Source organism: Annulohypoxylon truncatum, assembly GCF_022578515.1.
Source record: "Annulohypoxylon truncatum strain CBS 140777 unplaced genomic scaffold F4807scaffold_4, whole genome shotgun sequence".
Taxonomy (NCBI): Eukaryota; Fungi; Ascomycota; class Sordariomycetes; order Xylariales; family Hypoxylaceae; genus Annulohypoxylon; species Annulohypoxylon truncatum.
The window spans coordinates 939,854-964,209 of record NW_025953790.1 but is presented as its reverse complement, the minus strand read 5'-3'; the positions used below and the strand labels follow the sequence as shown (position 1 = coordinate 964,209).

Here is a 24,356-nt window from a genome sequence, read left to right as displayed (position 1 = left end):
AATGGCGCACGGAGGTAACTTAAGTATGCACATTCTCTAACTATCCGGTAGTAGGCGGTGATTGCACAGCATTTGTACGAGTACCGACATATGTACAGTACTTAATGATTTACGATGTCGGGCACTTCAGGCATCGCTCGTGACCTTCCTATCTGTAAAATATGGTGGATGGAAGCATCAAACCACAGTTTTCGTACGTACATAGTATAGCTATATTAATAAACCGTTGGCTAACGATGAAGAGATCTTCAAGCGCAAGGGGCTGAATGGCGTAAGGGCACCCCATCATGTAAGTACCTAGTAGTAGATACAAACACGTTGGTTACGTACCTACATCTAACCATAGCGCTCAGGCTTGAGGTACATGCATCAACGGATCCTATATATAAACTTACATGTACCTTGCCCAGCAACACCAAAACGGTGCAGTATTTACTATGTACCGTAAGTATTCTATATGATTTCTTGTAATTGATATTTACATCCAATTACGCATCCCTATATACTACACCTACGTAGATCAACAGATACAAATAAGTCTTCTTTATTAGGCCTAGTCACTGGAATACATCGAATTTGGTACGTGTTGTTGGTTTTGTACCAGGTGGACCCCGACTGAACCGGAAACGGAAACGGAATAGCGGTTTGTCCGAGCCAATGAGAGGCGCTAAAAACGATAAAAAGTAGTACAGAGGTCCAAGTGCAACTAGACAGCACATGGGCTTGACTGTATCGGGAAGTCCAGGGTGGTCTAGCTGTTTAATTGTGCTGGCCGAGAAAATCTCATGGCGGATTATCAGCACACTGAAGCGTGTGAGCCTCTAAATTTCTCCCTATTACCACGACGACTTCACCTTGGGATCCCGTAACGAATGCACTCGCGCTCGGCGTTTTCTTGTTGAGCGTGACTCTTAATTCTCTACCTAATCTTCTTCTTCTCTTTTTATTTTACACTTCTACCGCCAGTCAGTTGGTTAATTATTTTTGTCACCGGTCCCCTTGCCTTCTGACCTTTTACCTTACACCTTACCAAAACTTGCCATCCTTTTTATTTTCACCAACAACAAGTTACCACTTACGACCACTTACTTGACACCCGAATGCACTCTTACAAACTTCTTCACTTATCACTTTTCTCCCATACTTCTTTTCCCAAACATCTCCACGCCTAGCACCCAGTAAGATATTGACTACTGCTGCTATAATTATTTGTTCATTCTACCCATTGCCAAGACTACCGCGTTCTTGTTTTTTGTGTAATTCGCTACCTGAGAATTTCACTCAACGCTGGTCTTCCCATTTTCCACATCCTCTTCATAAACACATTAGCCACGCTCTACACATTCTACATTTTGCATTCCACACGCTATCGTACATCACCTTCATCATACCCATCGTCAAGATGGGTAGCCCTACCCATTCCCCGGCGGCAAGCCCTGCAAAGGGAAAGGCAAAGGCAAAGCCCGCTCCCGCCGCTAAGCAACCGAAAGGTATGACCAAGCGCACCGGCCGAAAGCCCGCGGCCAAGAAGGGTGGTCGTGGTAAGGGCCGTGGTCATAAGAAGACATACCCTGATCCTCTAACACAAGCTGCACATGAACGTCAAAAGGTGCTTCGAGAGAACTTCTCGCAAGTTGGTAATGCCATCCTGCCAGGACTTGTCTTAATTGCCGACCAATCTCTCGAAGAGTTGACTTCACGCCCAGATGCTCACGAGGATTGCGATGAGTTCATCACCGTCCAAGAGACTCTGGATGCATTGTACAACGAGAGAGTCGAATCAATCGAGCTGGAACATCGTACCAGAAACAGCGTTGCTGAACGCGAGTACAAGTTGGAATCTGATCGTATTAACAAATGCTTTACCGTATGTTCTACGCTTCATAATATCTAGACCCCGTTTTCATATTACCCCAACTGATGTTTGTGTCATTTACTAATATTCTTCATAGGATTCCTTCAACTATGTCACCGACGAGTTCATTGATGGTGCCCTCAACCGCACCAGCATCTTGGATGAACTTCGCCACGAGGGTTGCCCTATTACGGTAAGTTATTTATCCAACAACAACATTGCTTAGCTTTCGCAACCACCCAATACTAACCATCCCCTTCAGACGCCTGACCTCACTTACACATATGTTGGTCACATACCCTATGTGTCCTGTACTGGTGAAGCAAACCTGGACCAGGCTCATATCCTGGAGAAGGCTCGCCAGGAGAAAATTGCTGCCAAGCGTAAGGCAATAGACGAGCTTGATGAGGAACCTGATTCGAAGAGGCTCCGACACACCGGTGGTCTTCTTGCCTCAGAACAGCAACCTGACGGTGTATCCGAGTCTAACGCACCTTCGCCCACACCAGATGAGGAACAGGACGTTGCGCCTACCAGCAGCAAAGCCCTACCGGATCTCCCTAACGGTTCCGGTGAACCTGATGAGTTTGGCGTTAGGAGAGTCAAACGACGGGCAAGAAGTCCGGCCAATCGGTTCATCGTTCCGCAGACGTTTCAATGGGATGAGGATGAGATCGGGTTCCGTGATTCCACGAATGACTCTACCAGAAGGGCTACGCGACGCTCCCGTGGCGTGTTCCTCAACAAACCTAACTCTCGTGCCTGGCATTTTGACCATACGGTCAAGGATTACGACTGCCGCGAATACACGGCCGAAACCCTGGATTCAGAACTCGTACAGAAGCACGGATTGCATCCTAGGTACGGCTTCTTTTTACCGACCTCTACGAATGAGCCGGAGCCGCCCAGCGAGCGCGTCGACGGGTCACGACCCATAGTTCATGTCCCGGACCGGGGTACTACGGACCACGCATCCCGATCAGTGAGACCTATGAAGATGGATCGCATGCTGCAGGAAGATGCGACGAAAGGGCTCATGGCATCAATGTTAAGCGGCTTTTGCGAGGAGGAAGATATCGACCAAGAAGAGATCGTCACTTCCGAGATGCGCGAACGAGAGCTCCAGGCTCGTGAGAGATTGGTTGTTTTGGATGACCACGGAGTGCCAATGGAGAACTCGGATCATTCCCAACCTGATTCTAACGTCTTCCTTAGAGAACGAGTAACGGTTCTGCTGGAAGCCGCTTCGGAACTTGACGGCCAGCCGGCTGCTCCACCCAGTCCGCCTAGCCCACGACAGTCGCGTCCTTATGATGCTGTCCGGGATGTTTTTACTGGCACAGAGCCGGCTCCTCGACCGGAGCAGCACTCGGAGGCCTCCACCAACCCCCTAGATGTCCTAGCAGGTGTGGCCGATGAGGTTTCTCGATCCGAATCGGAACTACGCCCTAAGGGTAAACAGCGAGTAGATCGACCCGAGATGGAACCACGCGGCCACGTCTCGTATGGCCAGCAATCATCGGCTAGCAACTCATCTAGCAACTTTCTACAAACCGCTTTGAACCCAGCATCTACTTATACGCCTATTGCGCCCGCGCCTGCCCCCTCGCTAGAAGTTACACAGCAAGCCACACCTCATAGGATTCCCTTCGCGAACCAGAACGGCATCAAGGACAGTCCTGGCCTCCCACCGCTACGACCTAACAGATCGGACACCCTGGGGAAGGCATCTCATTCGTCTCCCCAACTCCAACCTCTGCCTCCGCCTTTACACCAGTCTCAGGAGTTTGGATCTCCTCATGGCCTAGTTCACACTAACTCTGGGACTTACTACCCTCCGGCTCCGGCTCGAGCGTATCACCACGGCCTCTCTTTCCCAGAGCCACCCATGATGCCGATGACTATTCAGGGACAACCCATGCACGGACCTGGTATGATGGCGAACCAGTCTCCCTTAAACCATCATGCTCCTCTTTATCACGTTATGTCACCTTCCATGCACGTACAGGCACAGTTAGCTCCGATGCCGCAGATGGAACCTCCCGCACCTTCTGTCTCGCCGCCCGGCCCGCCCATGTTAGCTCCTTCCCCGCCCGCTCATGCAACCCGGCAGCGAACGTCAGTGTCATCGAACGGCAATAGTGCCGGTAGACAATTCCGTAGGATAGCAGCTGCGCCAGCGTCTAACAACCGTCCGTGGCAAACCAACGGTGGTACTGAGCTAAGACTCGCTCATTACGACCACAAGGAAGCTATCAAGGATTACCGGGCAAACGAACCCCCTCCACGTACCGGTCCCACGACTATCAGAGGCTGGAACGTGAACAACGTTTCCAAGGGCCGGAACAGAGGTGCGAGAAAGGAGGACTCTGAGGAGAAGGATTCTCCCAAGTAGGTCCCTGAGACGCCTCTTAAAAGGCTGTCATATTGACTACTGTCATCTTACAGCACGATATCGCCATTTATTGGCAAATGGAATGCCTCTGAGAGAAGCTGAGGCTATTAGCATCTGGTCCTCTATACGAACGGACCCACGATTGATTACTTGTATACACGCCCTTTTACGACATAGAAACCCGCATTGGACGCGGACGATACATACAGAGAGACGGAAGGATTCGATATCGGAAATGCTTTGCATACGATTTTTCGACTACGATACCCCATACACATATTCTTGTACTCCGCCTTAGTTTGTCACCCCCTCTATAACTACGACTATGATTACGACCACGACCATTACGAGTCGTTATACCTATTGTACCTATTGTATTCTTGGCGCACAGCATAGCATCTCGCGTGGGAAGCATTGGGCATGGAGAAAGAGAGATGGCCCGACTGGGTATAGCCCGGGGCCATAAAAAAATCACTTGCATGGGAACATTGGAGTTCAGGAAAGGGAATTTTTCGTCGGTTTTCGTGGTTTTTTCTGCTTCTATGATTCGCATTTTGTGTTTTTTTTCCATCATGATCAGCCCGGCGCGGCTTTGAGAGCGAAAAACGAATCTGACGGACGCTTTTCGCGTCACGATTACTTAACTTTGCATGTGGTCTCGTTACGCCCAGCTGCCGCAGTACCTAGTACCAAGGGGAAAGGGGAGGGGGAACTGGGAAAGGGAAAAAATGAAAGGCATGCATGGAAGGGGCGGGGCGAGACGTGGGCCGCTTCTAAGGAGGCGAGGCGGTTGCTGAATCCGCTGTACATACAGTAATGCATATTGCACATAATTCAACCGACTTTGATCGCGTACTCAACTTGGCTTGACTTGGTGGTCTTGCTTTGCTAGTGATTGTGATGTTTGCTGTAATTGTCCAGATGGTTTTCTCCGTCACTCAAGCTATCTAAGTCTGTGACTATAAGCACAGCACTATATTACACCATGCGGTAATCTCTGCAAAGAGAACTTTAATTAGCCTTATAAGCTTTATGCAAGGCATCAGTGCTTGGGAGATGCTAGGCACCAAGCATCGTAATTTGTGATTCAGCAATATGGTATAGGTAAGTCATGAGTCTTTAATCTATATATCAACCCTCACAACTCCGTATAAATAAGAGTTCAATTAGTATTACTTCCATCTTCACGAGAAAGTCTCTGGTCTCTTACGTTGTATTCCACGAGCAGACACATTCTGGCCTCGAGATCTGTTTGCACCTACCGAAGCCTAAGACGCCAAATTCGCAATCCAGTATCTCACAATTTCAAGGCTCAAGTCATAACAATCAAAGTAGCAATGCTATCCTAAAGACACTACCTCAGCAGTTTCATGAATCGTCTATGAGCAGTACCTATGTAAGCACCGGTATCGTACACCCCCTACATCGCCTCTCCATATTTTCTGAGCCACCCCTCTAATTTTGTTGCTACCTCATCTTTCCGTCCCCTTTACTTTTCGTTTTTCGTTTCCATGCAAAGCCGAGCCGAGAATAGCCATGCGGTCGCAAAGCTCCAGCTTCCCCAATATTAAAAAGCGGCGTGGTAAAATAAAGGAGAAGGAGAAAAATGCAATATGAGGGAAAAAAAAAAACCACAAACGCGGGCGAGGGTATTTTGTTTACCCAACAGCTCCTTTTTATTACCGTTGAACTCTGAAATTCGACGCATCTGTCTTCCATGATATCCACTAGCCAATCAAACCCGCAACCATGAGTGAGAAGAGTAGGTAAGTAAGCAAGCAAACTCAACTCGACCGCAACATTGAAAACCATCGCCGCCTGCTATGCCTGACCCCTTGTACAGACGCAAAGAATGCAACGCCCGAGATATCGGTATCGATGTGTCTCATATCTCTTTCCGAACCCGGTATCCAACCGCGCAGAAACAAACCCCTTACGCATACTATTACATCCCGTGCGTTCCCATCATCATGCCGGACTGGTCTATGGGAAGCATCTGCGAGGCGTCGACCTGGGGCAGCGGCATCATGGGCGTGGCCAGCTCCAGCTGGGCTCTGCCGACGGGGCCCTCGGGGTGGAGCGGGTACATCTCGGCCTCCATCTTGTCTCCGTCGAAGACGACCATGTTCTGGATCGGCTGCTGGCGCTGGCCGCGCACATTGATCACGTCCTGGGCTAGCTGGCCGCCGAGGATCGCCGTCACGGGCGCGATCTCGCAGCCAATATTCTGAAGGAAGCTGCGCAGGAACTCGGATTTGAGGGTATCTCCGGGGAGGGACAACAGCTGGTGGTTGTGCGTAGCTGATCTCGTGAAGATTTCCAGGTCCTGCTTGTTGTGCTCGGGGAAACGGTCTTCATGCGTCTGCTGAAAGGCCCACAGCGCGCGTAGGCAAGATAGCGCCGGCGAGACGGCCTTCAGACGGCGTTTGGATTTAGTATACTCGGGAGGCAGTAGACTCGTCTCGGAGGCGAGATCCCATGTGGAGTATAGTTCGCGTTTCTGGACCTTCTCGATTGTTTTGCCGCCTTCCTTCTGACTCTCTACCTTGATAATGCTGCGAGTTCGTGTCTCTGGGCCAATGGACGTCGGCACGTTAGACTTGTCTCGCTGTACGACGTAGTCGTGCTCAATCAAGTCGCAGAATATGTAGCCATAGAAACCATAAGTTCCCGCTGCGTAGAATTGTCGATTATGAAGGCGTGTGGCGGTGTTGATGAAAGCAAGGAGTGTGGGACTGAGATCTGTAGCGATGACGATATCAAAGTTGCCGAAAAATGACGCGCCTTTGGTCATGATGCTTCCAGAGTCGGCAATGACCTTGACTCGAGGGTTCAGCTTCTGAATTCGCCCAGCGGCTGCTTCGGCACGGCTTTGGCCGATATTCTCCTCCGAGAGGAAAAATTGGGCCCCCAGATCAGCTTCGGTGACGATTTGGTCGTCGACGACAGTTAGGGAACCGATTCCTGCCAGGACGAGATTCTTGGCGATCTCATTTGCCAGGGCCTTCATAGTTATAATAACAATATTGGCACTCTGAATCTTTTGTTGGGCTTCCATGCCCCATAGTCGTAGCTGACGGTCATATAGGGCGATGTCATCTAGGATTCACATTAGTAAAGATTTTGCATAACTAAAGTAAAATTGAGATTATTTTACCTGCGCTTAAGCTATTTCCGTTGGGTGGTTGTCCGATAGCCAAGTTTTGAAGACCTAAGACTTGTTGATTCGGAGGTATTATCACGGCGGGGTTGGCAAACGCTCCATTGTTAAAGACCGGTTGTGGTGGAAGTGTGGCAAACGTATTATCAGCATGCGGGAAGACTGGCAGGCCGTTGTTTGGAATGGAATGCTCAGCCGGCAGGGATATTCCGTGAGCTGATAGTGATTGTGCTTGTGCTTCGTGTCCAGCACTATGACCGTCTTGAATTGGCTGACTCGTCCCAGAAACCTGTGGTCCGCCTTGATTGGTTTGTTGCTGCTGGTTCGAGACAGCGGCTTGCTGGTCTTGGTGTTCCATTTTGGTGAATCGTAAATTCGTGAAAGAGGTAGAAAGTCTGAAGGATAAATGCAGGTACGAAGAATGAGAAGGACGAGGGAGAGTGGCTAGTAAAAGCACACCTAATTTCGTTTGAGACGGGGTTGATGAGATGTTGCAAACGTGTTTATCCCGGCGGCTGGGATGAGAAAGGTGAGTGAGATTTGTGAAGATGAGGCGTGACGAGACGGATATGAATATGCGCGATGTGAAAAGAAGTTGGAAGCCGTGGTTGCCTAGGTATTTGGTATTGGCATTTGGTTGTTTGTGAGATTGTGAGGTATGAATCGCTTTACTTTTCCTTTTCCCTCTCTAATAAAAATCGATATGCGATTAAGAAGGCAACATGAAGATGGATAACGGATCTGATGATATTACCGCACCACCCTCGCCCGGGTCGCTTGATGATGTACCTTTTTCATTTGTTTGTAGATGGAATGGATGTGACTTGGTACAGATGCAGATGCGATGCGATGAGCCAGCCTCGTCTCTCTTTTAGGTAACACTCGAGATCCACTAAAGGACCACTAAAGCTGTAACCTGCATTGAAGTGCGTTAAATCGGTGTTTCCATGCTGATAATAGAATAAACTTGCGTTATTAGTGGGTCCGAGGCTGACCGTAGTTAATTCTATCTGTTATATGCATAATAAAACTACCAATTACACACCTTAACTAAAACTCAATTAGGCATTACGTCCTAACATCGAACTCTGATACCGGTCACTCTACCTAAAGTAAGAGGTATGCCCATACGAATGACTACCCCTTAAAAGGCAAGGGAATGCAATAGGTAGCACATAAGACCGGAAAACCCGATCCTCTGATCTAAATCCTGATTGGTGCCATTGGTCGAAGGAGATTGAAAGGCTACACGACAGGGTGCGACGGGTCCGAATACAGCTGAAGGCACGAAATAGGTAAGCCACTGGCGTAGCATCGTACGTATTGCGGTAGGTTTGCGTGGGCAGCGTGAGCTGCAAGTGCCCCCGGTGTGGGCGGGTAATGTCTGTTAAATAGGTACATCGATTTACACGTGGTTCCCTAGTGGAAACTTTGTATATCTAACCATTTCCCCGTTAGCCTTTCAGACTGTTAACCTGTAACCTTTGACCCCGCCTAAACTTAAAGAACTGGCCTACCCGCTTCGAACTCCCTTCACACCATCCCGCGCTACATTTCCATTCTTATCCTTCAATATTCCCATAGGATTTCCCATTCAACCACTCAACCACTCGTCTTCCAACCATAGTTGACTGACCTTCCTCCACCTAACAACCCGTCGCTCATCGACTTGATCATCTTACCATACTACTACGATATCACCCATTTTCGAATAGACAATTCATCAGTACAGCCCTATTTCTCCATTCCTAGGCCGATTTTCATATCGGCTGCCATTTGGCACTAACGTGCGGTCTACTTCTCCGACGCACACGCTTAGGTCCTTTGTCTCTTAATGGTAAGTGTCAGCTGAGCCTACCACATAACCCCCCCATGTTGCCATATTCCGCTCTCAGCTCGCTCTTTTCAATCATTATCCCTAACCCATCAACTCATGCCTTTCATTCATGGTTCTACTTAACCTGGTATTGCCGTATTGCCATATCGCCATATCGCCTTATCGACTAATTATAACATCATCCGATAGTCGGGCGATTCTTCCGGACAGCCCCCTTCAAGCCCAGGACGTTATCGCACCGCCGACGAAATAGTACGTTCCATACTCGATGGTGATGCTTCAGCCTCCGATATTAGTCCTTCCGGAGAGTTATATCGGGCTATAGAGAGATACTATCCTTACCATCGGCCTATAAGCAATACACGGCCGGACATTGCGCGGAATCACTTCGGTCGTTCAAGCCAGCGGTCTTCGTTGCGGAACAGTATGCCATTGGAGCCTAGCTCGGAAGCGCAGCGAAGATTTTTAAGAGAATTACAAAACCCTGACCCATCACTTCTGTACAATTTGCCTCCTTCAGCCCCATACCTACCGCCACTTCGCTCTTTGACTAGTACCCGACGACCCGTAGCTATGCCTGTGTCCGGTGGTGTACCCGGCGGGCGTCATGCGCGACCACGCTCAGATCGATATTCGGCCAGGCTCCGTGGTGCGCATGAGAATCGGAATGAAGCTGCTGAAGAAGCTGGAGAATTTTGGGAGCGTCTTGAGCCTCAATCTTTCGAGCGGATCCCACGCGGTACTCGGCGATCCGTCGCAGAGCAAATACCCGATACACAACAACCGAATTCGGAAGGTTCACAAGAGGCCAGGATATCTGATTATTTTCCCGATACACAACAACCGAATGGAGAACGTTCACAAGAGGCCAGGTCACAACTAGAAGCACTCTTAGATTTCACCAATTCTTCCAGTCATCCATATTTTGAGCCTGCTCTCTCATCGCCACGACCCCCTCCTCCTCCCCAAGATCCTACAGAGGATAATCGAAGAGCTAAGAGGCGCAAATTAGACTCGGACCGCTTGACTAGCGGCTTCCAGGGCTTCCGATATGGGAAATATGGTCAGGTGGAACCAGGTCAGCTGACTATGGAACTGGTAAGCTGTGACGGCGGCATCTATTCAGACGATGGCCAGCGGTACGCCGCGGAAAACATTCTCAAGAATGATCAATCCGTCTATTGCACCGAAGGACCGAGGTGTAATATTGTCCTAAGGCATCAGGGCAATACCGTCTTCACGCTAAAAGAATTGGTCATCAAGGCGCCCAGGTCCAATTTTACCTCTCCGTCAGTGTTATCGCTTCCATGCAATAGTTCTCCCACTAACAGAATCTACAGTGTACAGGAAGGTATGGTGTTCGTTTCGATGACATTTGATCATCTCCTAAATCGAACTGCTCAATACCAAATACAGTACTCTACCTCTAGAAGTTCGCCTAGGCGCGCGGAGCGCGAGTCTCAACCCCTAACGCCCATTGTATCTATCAGGCATAATGAAGACGGAAGTACTATGACTCATGCGCAAATCAGAGCGAGACGCCTATACAACATCTGGATGGAGGACGAAGACAACAATGTTCGAGTTGCTCAAATTCCTTCCGAATTCAATGTGCCACCGCCGTTTAGGGTGACGACGGAGTGCAGCGATGACGAAGGGGATGAACCAATTCCCAGGGGCGATTGGCGACCCCCGAATAGGATCGGTTCTTTACCATTTGAGAGTGAGACGAGCGAGGATGAAGGCGGCCTAAACGATTATTCATTTCGTGAGGAGTACCACAGACTCCGACGACGTCGCAACCGATCGAACACGGCATTGGCAGAGGCAGTAGAAGCAGCACAAGTAGCTACTCAGGAGGCGGTTCGGGCCGTGGGTGGGGAATTGATGGTCCCTCACGCACGATTCTTCATAGAGCGGAACAAGAGCAAGTGCACTATCAAGTTTGATCCTCCGGTATCTGGGCGGTTCATATTACTCAAGATGTGGAGTCCACATCGCGACCCAGGTGCGAATATTGACATACAGGCGGTTATTGCCAAAGGGTTCGCCGGGCCGAGGTATTTCCCATCTTTAGAATTACGATGATAAAGTTAGGAGCAGTAGTGACGGGATTCCCCAAAGGGTATACGGCCTGGTAAATTAAAGAACAGATAAGCTATGAAGCAAATGTGCTGGCATCAGCAATGACTATGAACATGATATCAACCTCATACGGGGAGACACAGTGGTGTCTCTTTGTTCTTGGTATCATCGTCTTTCGTGAACGCAATCTGATTTTATAAGTTATCAAGGTAGGTACCTATGCTTTAATATGAAAGTAGTCTTTTTGGAAAAGGTAGGAATTTTTTATATCAGTGTTCGTTATGCGTCGAGTCAAGTCGAGTCATATTAAAGCTAGCATATTGCATGAGCCAAAAGAGGTTAAGGCTTGTTCAAAGGTAGCTGACGGCAGATTCAATTGGCAGAAGCCACGATGATTGAAAATGAATCATAATGGCAACGAAGCAAATGAGACTATCAAAAGTACTGGGTACATGGAAGTTACCCATTTTTAGAGTCATATTCTGCGGCGATGCAACATTTAGAGTTGAGTCACTGCCGGAAGACAATGCTGAGGATCTAGTGGGCTGGGCTGGCTGAGTACCGGGTAAGAAGACTGTACTTGATAAGCCCCACTTGGACATTTTAGATTAATAGCCTGCATTATCCGCTGCCTTACAAAGTATAATCCCCATCGACATTCAGCAACGAGTATCAACTTCCAATTCTCCCTTTGTAAACAACCACTTGGGCTGTTTACTCGATCTCAATTCTCGCACGACCGAACAACTTCGTCAAAATTCCAACTTCAAGCGTGACGGGTAATACCACAACAATAGCCATGTCTGTGCGCGCACAATTCGAAAACTCCAACGAGTAAGCCCCGCCATTTAGCTCACGACCCACGACCCCGCGAAAGAAGCAAATTTGTGTGGTAGAAATGGCAGATGAGACTGACGATGCGATTTTGAATTTTGTAGGGTCGGCGTCTTCGCGACACTCACCAATTCCTATGCCCTTACTGCAGTCGGCGCAAGCGAGAACTTCTACAGTGTCTTTGAATCCGAATTGCAAGATGTCATTCCTATTTGCCGGACTACAATTGCGGGCACGCGCATCATCGGTCGATTAACGGCAGGGTAAGACTTGAGCCCTGCATAATTTGTGTCGGCATAGGCCTAATCAATGCTCTTTATATCTAGAAACCGCAAAGGCCTTCTTGTCCCTACAACCACAACCGATCAAGAACTGCAACATCTGCGCAATTCTCTACCAGACGAGGTCAAGATCCAGCGAATAGAAGAACGTCTATCTGCCTTGGGCAATGTCATCGTGTCGAATGATCACATAGCATTGGTCCACCCCGACTTGGAGCGCGAGACGGAAGAGATTATCGCAGATGTTTTGGGTGTTGAGGTTTTCCGACAGACCGTCGCCGACAACGTGTTGGTGGGTAGCTATATGAGCCTTAGTAACCAAGGCGGTCTGGTACATCCCAAGACCAGCATCCAAGACCAAGATGAGCTGAGCAGCTTGCTTCAAGTACCTCTAGTCGCTGGAAGTGTGAACCGAGGAAGCAATGTGGTTGGAGCCGGCATGGTAGTCAACGACTGGCTGGCGGTGACGGGATTGGATACTACGGCAACAGAACTAAGCGTGATCGAGAGCGTCTTCCGACTAGGCGAAGGTGCAGCACCGGGTAATATTGGCGGTAAACTGAAAGACACCATGGTGGAGAGCTTCTACTAAAGAGACTACTTTGACCACCTTTTACGGGCTAGTCGGAAAACATGGCTTCTATTTGACATCGAACATTGCGGATGTCGGCTCACCTTGCTCGTGAGCATGGTTTCCGCCGAGAATTACCTCCCAAACTGGCTCGACGTGGATATATGCCAGTCGCCCAAGTTGGTATGATGGACAGCTGAGCATTAGGATTCAGCATTAGGGGTTATGCCAAAATCAGGGTCTGGTAATTAGTTATTCAATGAAGCATTCCGACTGTCCAATTACCCTGCGGCTGCTGATGGGAAGGTCGGTGAGAATTGTCTTGAATGATCGATCGAGCCAAGCAGGCCAGGCTCATACAGGCTCACACAGGCTCATACATATATACCTTCGACAACGCCGATGATGGAACGACTCGGAAGTTGTTTCAAAGTTTGCAAGGAGTTTATTTGTTATCCAATCGGTCGATCATCGATCATCGCAACTTCGGGATAATTGTCTTAATGTTAACTTAATTCCCACGTGCCACGGATTCCAAGATTCAAGATTGCTTAAATGAAGTTCACGCTCTGTTGATAGACCCGGTTCTAGCGCGCCACTTTGGCTGGTTGGCTTGAGGTCTGAGTTTCTAGACTTTTCACATGAAAGTGAGGTAATCTTCCACAATGTCATTCATAACGCAAATTGTCGGCCGTACGTAATGTAAGGTTCATCATCTATTCAGCCAGGTCGTACTTAGGTAGGTATGGATCTTGGGACCTGACGTACTATGCAAGGGGATAAATATTGTAGGCCTGAAATTCGGCTGTCGTGCCTCTTACAGGTTGCATAAGATATATGCATTTGCGTCGTATGGACGGAATATGGCGGTAACCACGTAAACTTAAGCCACCATAGGATCAGTATCCTAAGCCCACATATTTATGCGGTCTACCTTACGACATTAAGACGATTTCTTCCTCTACCCTCTTCAAGAATGTGGATATTCATAATGTCTAAGAAAGTCAAAATCTTTTGACGGTCAGCCCAAGTTAGTACATAACTGTACATAGTATTAGACAGACTCGGCACTGGCGTAACACCAAGCGAGATTGAATGGTGATGCGTTCCAGCTGGCCGGATGTAAGTGGCTGTCGGTCTCGTTGAGGGACTGGACCTGACCAAAGAGACACCACGAAACACTACGTAACCCGCTGCTGGGAAGCTCCAGTTTGTTTATCGTTACCTATCATAAGCCGGAGCCACGACGACCTGCACGTTTTAAGACCCACGACCCACGCAACACACATGCTAGGCTATGGCTGAGCTGCATAGATTGCATAAACCCTGGTGATCCAGTAAATGCAGTTTCCCCTTCCTCCTCTTTCCTCTCTTCTACTCTACTCTAGGTACTCTGGACATTCAAGACATTGCCGTCATACGCAGGCCAAGAATCAATTAACCCCAAACCAAAGCGAAAACATAAGCAGACATTCGACGTCGACTTCGACTTCGATCAATGAACCAACCCGGGCGATCTCCCGCATGCTCCCTTGTTGTAGAGACCGAGTCTGTGGATCCGACGAAGTGGGCATAGCACTGTGTTCGCATACAGTACTACATACCGTATCGAGTAGAGAGGCTGACGTGATTGGTCCTTGGTCAGCTCATCACCCCTGCCAACCACCGTCTTACGCCCAGAATCTGGAATTCCGAAGTACCGGGGCGACCCACCGACGCTCCTCCTCCCATCTCGCTGTACTGCTGCAGAGTTGGAAAAGACCGGTTTTACGCTGGCCAGCGGTCGTTTTTCCTAGCATAGTTTTAGCCTATGTTATTTGTTTTGAACCGTTGGGCTTTCGTGGGGAACCGGTCTGCAAAGCGAAAGCAAGCCGAACCTCCTTCTTTTCTCTTTGGGTTTTATTTTATTTTACCTTGGCTTCTTTTCTCTTCTTTCATTTCTGGAAATGACAAGATAAGCCTTATTCTGGATCTTACGATTTCCCTCTAGAATTGTTTCTTTGCGCGCGCGAGAGCCCGTCGAAACAATTTCTAAAGAAAAAGGGGGAAGAACACCCTATTACCTAACTGCTAGCTTCGCCCAATTTCTGGGATCCCCGGCTCGAGCACCAGGGTCGAAACAATATCGGTTTATGCTAAGGAGAACCGGAACCAGTCACAGCCCGCTCCCCAAATAGGATCATCATCATACCTAGAGGGTGAGAGAGAGAGGAGTGCAAGCATGGACTTCGAAGAGGCGTACGCGGCGGACGGCGACCGTGGAAGGACGCACGAGTATCGCGAACCAATTACCATGACTTTCGAACCTAACGAGTGCTCACCTACCTCCTCACCACCACCACGACAATCTAGTCGTCTTCGAGCGCTCGCCGAGAGCAATAACGCCCTGCTGTCGAACGTGCAGCAGCAGCATCACCAACAAAACCACCACCATCAACGGCAGCAGTCGGCCCCGGATCTGTACGCCGAAGCTAGAACACCGTCGCCCGCGAGCCGCGCGAGGCACCGCTCCCAAGACATGCCGTTCACCGGCGACGGCCGCGGCAGCCGACGCCAGGACGACAACTCGCCCGGGAAATTCGGCGGCTGGCTGAACGCACCGTCGGTTGGAGAGGGCAGCGGCAATGGCAGCAGCGGCGGCATCGTCGTCTCCCCAGATACCACGCCGACGCCGAAGAGCGCGACGCCGTCCCGCCTCGGGTTCTTCGGGTGGTTGACGACGCCATCGCCTAGCACATCCACCAACCCCAACATCACCATAACTCCTTCCCACAACGACGCCAACGACCCCAGCACCAGCACCAGTACCGGCCGCGCCACCGCCGACGAGCTGCTCAACCTCGACGTCGACGCGGCTTTGTACCCGTCCCCCGCGGACCGCGACGTCTTCTCCCCCGCCGCGTACAAGAACCTGCAGCAGAACGCGTCGGGGCTTCTGCGGCGGATGCAGGACGCGTACCGGGCGCGGACGATCGCGTACAAGGAAGTGGTAGCGGAGCGCGAGGCGCAGAGGGAAGAGGCCGATGAGACGGAGTTAAGAGTGCGGAGCCTGCGAGCGCAGCTCGAGAGCATGGCGGAGAAGGCGCAGGAGCAGGAGCTTGCGATGCGGAGACTGGTTGCGGAGCTTAGGTTCGAGAGGAGTGCTAGGGAGGAGGAGAGGCAGGAGGAGAGGAAGGAGAGGGCGAGGTTGGAGAGGGAGGTTGAGGGGTTTAGACGCAGGGAGATGGAGGTGGGGATGGGGGGTGAGAAGGATGGCGATGGAGGGTTGGCGGAGGGCCCGCTGATCACGGAGGATTTGTGCGTCGATGAAGAGCACGAGCGTAAGAGGTGGCGGAAGAGCGACGGCACGGTGCGCTCGGATCTGAGTATCGATACGGATGCCGAGAGCGCTGAGTCCGAGAGCATATTCAGTCGGAGCAGGAGCCCGACGGCGATGACGAGCGCGACGGAGAGCGAGGTCAATGCCGAGTTGCTGAGTGTGCGGACGCCGCCCGTTTCTGTGTCCCAGGGCCAGAAGAAGGTCGCGACGACGACGCCTCAGCTCACTGCCTTCCAGAGATTGGTTAAGGGGATTTCCGGCGACGGCGCGAATGCGGGAGCGGGCGTGGACGGGTGCAGCAACTGTAGAGGCCAGGACTCGAGCGTCGCGTGGGATACGGTGAGCCTCCTGCGCGACGAGAACAGGGGCCTGAAGCATCGCGTCGCCGAGCTGGAGGTTGTCGTGGACGGAGCGTTGGATGTGGTGAACGGGATTGGATTGTCGTGATATGCATATACCTTTCTATCCTATCTATCTAGACATGCATCTTCTTTTACGGGGTTCCAAGGGATTGGGCCGGTTTTTGGGTAAAGGGGAAATAAATGGGTGATACCTCGGTTAACCTTGTCGTCATCATCTGGTATGGGGCTTTGCATATTGCATATTGATATTGGGTGGCATGTCACGAGCTCGACATACATAGAGGTTAGATACCATTCAGAACTTGCATATTTATACCCGTTTACACCCATTTAAGGATTATGGTCGCTGTTTGATTGCAAATATACTACTTCTTACTTCGTCTTTCGAGAACCTCTGGGCCTATATAGTTTAGATTCGCACCGAGAAAGTAGCATGTATGTTTAATCCACGATAGACGTTTATATAGCCTGGGTAATGAGGTAGAATATGTGTATTCTATTCCTAAGCAGACGTCTGAGGACTGAGCACCGAATACACTATCGATTACTCTCCCTATCCGAATTTCATCGCGGATCGGCCGGACGGATTTATGTGTACAGGTCCTCTTTCGACATCTGATATCTCTTCGACGTCTGATCTGCCGGTATCAGTGGTGCTCCTCGCCGTGTCCCTCCCCGTGGTGCTCGTCCTTGAGGAATAGTTGCTCGTAGCCGAGGTAGGCAGCAAATGCTACAGTTGCGATGCCCAAGCCGGGGAAGGCATGTTTAAATCGGTTCCATCGCGAGAACTGGCCTGTGTACCGCCACTTTTCCCTATAAATAGATCCACGTTAGTGGGCTGTTGAGGGGAAGAAGCCATCACGAGTCGAACGAGAATGTCGCTCGTTTGGAGGGAGTGATTGGAAGGGAAAGGAAACTAACGCATTCTCCCAAGGATCGTATTTCGGTTGCCCGGCAGCATGTGCGAATTTCCGGATGTCGAAGCCGGTGATGTTTGGCTTCTCGCCGTGATGCTGCGATCGTAGTATCCTACCGTTTGCTGTCAGCAATTATAGATGGTCGTGACGGCATTGACAAGCGTAATCAGATTTACCTTGAGGGATACATTGCGAATGTGTGCGAGTTGTTGTGGAAAGGAGATTCCGAGGAGCCGTCGGCTGTGAGCTGTGATACTAAAAGCTCAATCGAGTCAAATCACCAACTTAGAAGTCGTCCAGTGAGGTTCTCTGTATTACATAAAGTACCTTGTAAATAATTATCTTGAAGGGTATAGTTTGTACTAGGGGGTGAGAGCATATTCAAGTCTTGGATATGTATATACACCGTCTACACAGTCACTAAAGCCCGTTTGAGCGAATAATAGAGAACTAAGAGAAGCTTGGGCCAGCTAAATATTCAATAACCCGTATGACGGTCCGAGTCGTGCCTACTCCGCGTCGATCTACCTAACGATGCACCTGCCGATTTTCAGTTGCTACTGCCTTTCATATTCAATCGTCACTGTCGCGCTTTCTACTTGTACTTTCTAACTCACCTCACTTCTCCGCGCACGAAACCTAATATTCAAACGTGAAAAGGATAAATATCCTGCCCACCACGCGACTCACCTTGGGAAATTTTCTTACTTTTCCCAACTTTTCTCAACCTAACCAACCTCCATCGTCCTCCCACATCTCCCAATCCCACAAACCCACTCGCATCTCGTTCGTATCAATTTTCGTTACGCTACCTAATGCCGAACGATCTTAATCCTTCTTTCATACCAACTACACGAAAAAGGATCTAAGAACGACCTGCGACCTCTATCCATTTATTCAATGGCACCACCCTCGAGATTCGGGGGTGCCCCTCCCTCTATGGCACCTTATCAACACCAATTTCCTTCCCACCCGTCTCAGAACCATGCGACGAGCCATCAACCTCCCGCGCTGGGAAACTCAGCATACCTAAGTAACGCGCAAATGAGTCCCTTTGCTGCGAACGGTCTGGGACTCGGCGCGGGTGGTATGAATGCTGGCGCTGGCGCTAGCTTCGGTGTTGGAGATCAAACCGGCTTCGCTAGTCACGCAGCCCGATCTGGATTCCAACATGCCGCGCAACTACAACAGCAGCAAGGCCACCCCCATCAGCAGGCACACGGAATGGGTGGCGAACGACAAGCACGGGCCGGCGGTGGCAAGCTTCGCATACGTGAAGTTTGGAAGCACAACTTTGAGGAGGAAATGGGCGTACTGATGGACTTGATCGACGATTTCCCCTATGTAGCTATGGTATGTGCTGCTATACATCTCTTTCAGCTTACTATCATGGAAGTACCCCTCTGTTTACTAACGGCGCAATATGAAACAGGACACAGAATTCCCCGGTATTGTGGGTCGACCCATGGGAAATTTTCGAGGAAAAAGCGATTATCACTACCAGTGCCTCCGCGTCAACGTCGACCTGCTCAAGGTGATCCAGATAGGGATCAGCTTGTTCAATGAGAAAGGAGAAACTCCCGCCGAACGAGCTAACGCATCGCCGAACGAAATCGGCCCCGGTTCCCGACGACATGCTGCCCAGGCGCAGATGCCTCTTGCCTGGCAGTTCAACTTTAAGTTCTCATTAAAGGAGGACATGTACAACCAAGCATCCATCGAGTCGCTTCAGCAAGCTGGCATCGATTTCAACCTTCTCGACCGCGACGGCATCGATCCGAAGAAGTTCGCCGCGCTCTTCATCGTATCCGGCTTCGTGTGCTACGATAACGTCAAGTGGATTTCGTTCCACGGTGGTTACGACTTTGGTTACTTGACCAAGCTCCTCTTAGACCAGAAGCTAGCCAATGACGAGAGCGAATTTGACAAGATCATGAAGAAGTGGTTCCCAACCACGTACGATGTCAAGCACCTGATGAAGTACGCAGTGAAGCTTCACACCACAGGACTTCTCACACCTCAAGATCCCGGTTCGGCCGAAATCATGCAAAAGTTCGAACAGAAGTCGGGCTTAGAGAGCATTGCTGAGGCGCTGAAGATTAAGCGGGTCGGAGCCGCTCACCAAGCTGGTTCGGATAGCCTTCTAACGGGCAAGGTCTTCTTTCAGCTACGGGAGAGAATCTACAACGGCGAGATCTCCGATGACCACATCGGCAAAGTCTGGGGTCTTGGATTCTCCGGGATGGAAATGCCGATATCACAAGGCCAGGCGAACAATGTGGAGAGCACTCCGCCTAGCAACCTCAACGGCAATGTGAATGGCGGCCCAACCACGCCAAGCACCGTGAGCGTCGGACTTGCTAGTACCCCGGCCGCACAGTCTCACAATACTAATGGCATGGGAATGGGACCTATGACGCCCGGTGGTGGAGGAGGTGTTTTTGGAGCCTTCAACTTCCCCAACCAGAGATAGGAACTTATTGGAGGAGCTGAAAGGCACTACGATGCTACGATGACCATGCATAACTGCATCACTTTGGGTCAGGTCTATAGTCAAGTGTGTCGAGCTATGCACCGTCTAGCCAATAGGATCCTGGTTAATCGTCGGGTAGCTAGAAGTGCCCCTTGCTCACCTATTCGCCCTTCTCGTCCTACCACCCGGCGTTCTTCGGCCATCCCTATCATCAATCCGATTACGAGAGAAGTTGTGGTATACCCTCCCAAAGATCACACTTCTCCTCAACCGACTACGACTTAACCCCGTTGGCCTGAGCATCACGTTCGTTGCAAGGGGCCGACGTCGGGCTCGTTTTTACAGAGTGCGCCGTCGTATCCCGAAGGTGAATCAGATGCCGCCATTGATGATAACATAATGGCCCCGGTTCCCTAGCTGAAGAGGCGAATTAGAGGTCATTTTAAGGCGATAAGGATATGAAGGTATGATTTCTTTTGTTTTGGGGGGATTCTATTTACCATATGTGTACCATTAAGGGAGGAGTCAAGGGCTTCATGAAATGGTCGGGTGGGCTAAAATAAATCCACCTATGAATACATATGCTCGGTGAGTGTCACACGTTCGTTGACACCTCTGAGATTGACTTGCAAGTTTCTGGCGTACAGCTGCCTTTCTAAGTGATATGCATGGTATGAATAGTGTGATCGTATATACAAATGATGTGCAGAATAACGATTCTCTACCATTTATAATAAGTGGATTTGGTCTTTTTAAGGCTAATTCTCGTTCTATGTCGACAAAACAGGTCAAGTAGAATTAGGTACCAGGCAAGCACGTACAATTAACGTCTTCAAGATAATCGTTATTAATCTACCTGTAGCACATGCAAACTTATCCGCCTCCCCAAAAGTGGAAAACGCCAGTAACCTCAACGCCATGCGCAAACTAGGATCCTTGAGCAAATGCCGTAAAACACTCATTTTTTCCCATCAGCGCCAGCGGCTGGCAAACCAATCTATGTACAAACAGCCAAGAGAGAGAGAGAAAAGTGTCGTAGCATATTGTGTAGCATCTGATTCATACTTAGTATTCCCGGTAACCGGGAACTCGGTTAGGTTTAGGTCAACACGCCAACACCCGATTCCAAGGTCGAAATTTCGTAACTCATCATTTGGAACTCGGACAACCGACCAACCAACTCACACTCGCATAGGAGTAGGTTGGTACTAGGTAGATAGGTAGGTAGCTTGGTAGGTACCTTAAGTAGGTAAGGTAAATAGGTCCAGTCACAGTGGCTCACGTGATGAAGACCTTCTTGAGGCGGTCGAAGCTGAAGATCTCGCCGGTGCGGAGGTCCTTGACCTGGCCGTCGAGGCAGCCGGCCTTGCGGGCGTACTCCTCGAGGCGGGCCTTGCCGTAGGCGCGGCCGTTGGGCAGCATGAGGAGGTCGGGCTCGACGTTGCTCTTGCTGTGGAGGGCGTAGGGGACGGAGCGGGCGAGCTCGTTGAGCTCGGTGCTGCAGATGGGGCAGACGCTGGTGGCGAGCGACAGGCTGGTCGAGTGCGAGGGCGCGGCGGCCGAGGCCGGGTGCGACGAGTGGCACGCCGGCGTCTTCAGCGCCGAGAGCCCCGACTGCAGGGCGATGTGCAGCAGCGGCACGGAGGGCAGCGAGAGCAGCGCGTTGTGCGTCGACGTGAATAGGTTCGCGAGCATCTCCCACCTGCCCGGCGAGTACAGGTTCGCGTACGCGTCGATGTCCTGCGCCGACCCCGGGGGTAGCGCGAGCATCCCGCACGCTTGCAGGACCTCCTTTTTGTACACGTCCCGGTAGGGAAAGAGGAACTTGCGCGCGTAGGTCAGGATCTCGGTCGGCTTTGTTGAGCGGTCGCGGACGAGCTCGATGTACTGCTGGAAGCGGAGCATGAACTCGAGGTTGCTCTGAGTTTTGGAGTTAGTAACGGAGTCTGAATAGGGTAGCCAAGGTAACCTAGTAGTGTGGCGATAGAGTAATTGGGGATGGGGTAACTTTGCTTACATCCATCTTCCGCAGCTCCTTCTTCGTATCGCCGGCCGTGCACCAAGCCAGCGCCTCCGTCACGCTGCGGTTCAAGATGCACTTCCGGATGCGGCTCATCTGCTCGAAGGTCTCGAGGTCGACGAGGGGCTCGACGCCCTTCTCCTGGGCGAGGGCGCGGGCGCTCTCGTTGTAGCCGTGGCGCAGCAGGTAGTCGACGATGAGGCGGTCGAGGCGCACGCGGCTCCAGGCCTCGTACTTGACGTCGTCGACGCTGTACATGGAGTACAGGGCGGACAGGTGGGCGACGCGGGCGTGCTCGTGCCGGTGCAGGCGCGCCTCCTCCTCGGCGAAGGCGGTCAGCTTGCGCTTCGTGCCGCGCGCCCGCGCGATCATCGCGTCCAGGCTGCGCAGCACGTCCGCCTGCTGCGCCCGCCCGTTCACCGCGCCCGTCGCCGTCTCCCGCAGCGTGTTCTTCAGGTACGTCCCATCCTTCTCCACCTCGAAGTGCGCCGACCGGAAGTTCTTCCGCAGGAGCTCGACGGGGAGCCGGAGGAGGGGCTGGTCCTATAAGGCGGAGAGGAAGGGGGTGTTAGGTCAGCTCGTCTGGGAGGAGATGGAGTGGAAGGGGCATTGAGGATGGGTATGGGGATAGGTATGATGCAATGCGGTGTGCAGAGACTAGGGATGGCGAGGTAGAGAAACTCACGAGAAGGAGGTGGTTTTCGTGGTCGAGTTTGGCTTCTACGTCACCCATCTTCCGGGATTTCGATGTAAAAACGTGTTTCCAGGCTGGGGTTGTCGGATGTGACTGTCGCTTCGTGAGATTGTTGTCGTTGGGTTAGGTCTCTTGACGTTTCGGTGCAAGGTCGGCAATATGGGGAGCTCCAAGTGGGAAGTTGGCAACGCTGCTGTTCGTCCGGTGTGGGTAGGTGGGGTCGTGGCGCTCGATCCACTACGGGCCGGGCTTCCCTGGAGCTTCAGAAAGATTGGGAAGGCTCGATTTTGATTGGTCCGCATATACAGTTACGTGTTTGGCTTAGCTCTTTTCTTCATGCTAATCGCTCGAGATTGCTCTTTGAAATAGACTTCGTGTTACACCCCATATCAGTATAATAACGAGTATGAAGTGTACGGATTATACGGATTGGTAATTCTAGCTATACATGGATACAATATTTAAATAATAGAGAGATAGTATGTTAGAATAACATTGAAGACTTAGTTCGCCTTGAGAAATTGTTATCTCCTGTGTAGCAGTTGATTCATGATGTTGCTTACCACGTACCTACCGTTGTGTACAAACCTTGGAAATTATAGATACCTAGTCAGATAGTTTTCGCAATTACCAACTAATACCTATAAATAGGTAACTAGGTTTCGCACGTATACCCTCTTTTTCTATTGTGACTCCTCTTAACTTCAATATGCATGGCTACGATATTGAGCAGATCGAATCTAATATGTGTACAAGCCGACAACTTTAGAAATGTAGGCATAGTTCCTATACACGTAGCGAGCAACTCATCCTCTCTGATTATGCCACCGCTTACTAGTATCAGATCTATAAATATACCCCAATGATCTGAGATTGCAGCTATGCATGTAGGTGTATAGGTAATTACTCCCTGTTCGTGTTCATGCTTATATATATTGACATTATACATCTATGGGCTAATCGTGGCGGTTGCTTTGCTCCGTATCTGCCGCGGAGACGGATACTCCCGAGTGGTCTCTCTGATGCTCACAAATTGCCTAGTGCAACTTATGCAGTCACACACATCCGCTTCTGGTCACAGGAACAATTTGTTAGGGACTCACGGGACTTGTGGACTAACACCTAAAACATTGATGGCAACAAAGAGAAGGTAGACCAACCTTGACAAGGTCACTTGACTTGTTGGCTTCTGAGACCTTTGCAACTATATCCTCTTTAGGCTTTGTTGGGCTGGTCAAGCTGCTGGTAGATAGGGACGTATGCAACATATCCCATTGTATCCCATGGTTGCTGAACAAATCTATTTGCCGAGCCCGAAACCAGTCACCTACCTGCAGGTATTGGAGGAGATCCACGGCAACATACGAAGTAGAAAACCGTCCCATCGAAAATCTGTCGCTGAATCAAACCTGATGAAACAAATCTCGCTCTGAGACCCGTCCTCCCGCTTGTGACAACCCGAAAAAAAAAACACCCCTAAGGAATCTAATGCGTCCAACTTCCAACGAGCATTCACCACCCCGGCAGAATACCTTTTGGACCACTTTGAGTCT

General features: G+C 50.4%; 9 protein-coding genes across 9 annotated transcripts; 6 read left to right on the top strand and 3 right to left on the bottom strand.

Moving 5' to 3' along the window:
* The first annotated feature begins 845 nt into the window (after positions 1-845).
* F4807DRAFT_411325 (uncharacterized protein) lies at positions 846-5,102 on the top strand. The gene is made up of 4 exons (XM_047996691.1): positions 846-1,867; positions 1,953-2,048; positions 2,118-4,246; positions 4,304-5,102. Exons 1-4 carry the CDS (start codon positions 1,403-1,405, stop codon positions 4,350-4,352), a joined length of 2,739 nt encoding a protein of 912 aa, XP_047858014.1. The 5' UTR covers positions 846-1,402; the 3' UTR covers positions 4,353-5,102.
* A 1,093-nt stretch (positions 5,103-6,195) lies between these two features.
* F4807DRAFT_456837 (uncharacterized protein) lies at positions 6,196-7,768 on the bottom strand (the record flags this gene model as incomplete). Its single annotated transcript, XM_048000941.1, has 2 exons — positions 6,196-7,349; positions 7,408-7,768. 2 exons carry the CDS (start codon positions 7,766-7,768, stop codon positions 6,196-6,198), a joined length of 1,515 nt encoding a protein of 504 aa, XP_047858013.1.
* Positions 7,769-8,915: 1,147 nt separating this feature from the next.
* F4807DRAFT_411320 (uncharacterized protein) lies at positions 8,916-11,460 on the top strand. Its single transcript, XM_047996690.1, has 3 exons — positions 8,916-9,247; positions 9,437-10,536; positions 10,588-11,460. The coding sequence occupies exons 1-3, from the start codon at positions 9,245-9,247 to the stop codon at positions 11,333-11,335; spliced, it is 1,851 nt and encodes a 616-aa protein (XP_047858012.1). The 5' UTR covers positions 8,916-9,244; the 3' UTR covers positions 11,336-11,460.
* Positions 11,461-12,131: 671 nt separating this feature from the next.
* F4807DRAFT_450017 (eukaryotic translation initiation factor 6) lies at positions 12,132-13,039 on the top strand (the record flags this gene model as incomplete). Its single annotated transcript, XM_048000080.1, has 3 exons — positions 12,132-12,166; positions 12,271-12,429; positions 12,493-13,039. The coding sequence occupies 3 exons, from the start codon at positions 12,132-12,134 to the stop codon at positions 13,037-13,039; spliced, it is 741 nt and encodes a 246-aa protein (XP_047858011.1).
* A 1,096-nt stretch (positions 13,040-14,135) lies between these two features.
* On the top strand, positions 14,136-15,104 carry F4807DRAFT_267802 (uncharacterized protein). The gene has a single exon (XM_047994547.1). It carries the CDS (start codon positions 14,360-14,362, stop codon positions 14,966-14,968), a length of 609 nt encoding a protein of 202 aa, XP_047858010.1. The 5' UTR covers positions 14,136-14,359; the 3' UTR covers positions 14,969-15,104.
* Positions 15,104-16,794, top strand: F4807DRAFT_267784 (uncharacterized protein). The gene has a single exon (XM_047994546.1). It carries the CDS (start codon positions 15,240-15,242, stop codon positions 16,782-16,784), a length of 1,545 nt encoding a protein of 514 aa, XP_047858009.1. The 5' UTR covers positions 15,104-15,239; the 3' UTR covers positions 16,785-16,794.
* Positions 16,795-17,346: 552 nt separating this feature from the next.
* Positions 17,347-17,806, bottom strand: F4807DRAFT_456833 (uncharacterized protein; the record flags this gene model as incomplete). Its single annotated transcript, XM_048000940.1, has 3 exons — positions 17,347-17,512; positions 17,621-17,728; positions 17,793-17,806. The coding sequence occupies 3 exons, from the start codon at positions 17,804-17,806 to the stop codon at positions 17,347-17,349; spliced, it is 288 nt and encodes a 95-aa protein (XP_047858008.1).
* Positions 17,807-18,163: 357 nt separating this feature from the next.
* Positions 18,164-20,729, top strand: F4807DRAFT_411313 (CAF1-domain-containing protein). Its single transcript, XM_047996689.1, has 2 exons — positions 18,164-18,969; positions 19,049-20,729. The coding sequence occupies exons 1-2, from the start codon at positions 18,517-18,519 to the stop codon at positions 20,087-20,089; spliced, it is 1,494 nt and encodes a 497-aa protein (XP_047858007.1). The 5' UTR covers positions 18,164-18,516; the 3' UTR covers positions 20,090-20,729.
* Positions 20,730-20,816: 87 nt separating this feature from the next.
* Positions 20,817-23,147, bottom strand: F4807DRAFT_411311 (protein FYV10). The gene is made up of 3 exons (XM_047996688.1): positions 22,795-23,147; positions 22,107-22,652; positions 20,817-22,009 (listed from the first exon to the last, which is right to left on the bottom strand). The coding sequence occupies exons 1-3, from the start codon at positions 22,840-22,842 to the stop codon at positions 21,368-21,370; spliced, it is 1,236 nt and encodes a 411-aa protein (XP_047858006.1). The 5' UTR covers positions 22,843-23,147; the 3' UTR covers positions 20,817-21,367.
* Between the last annotated feature and the right edge of the window lie 1,209 nt (positions 23,148-24,356).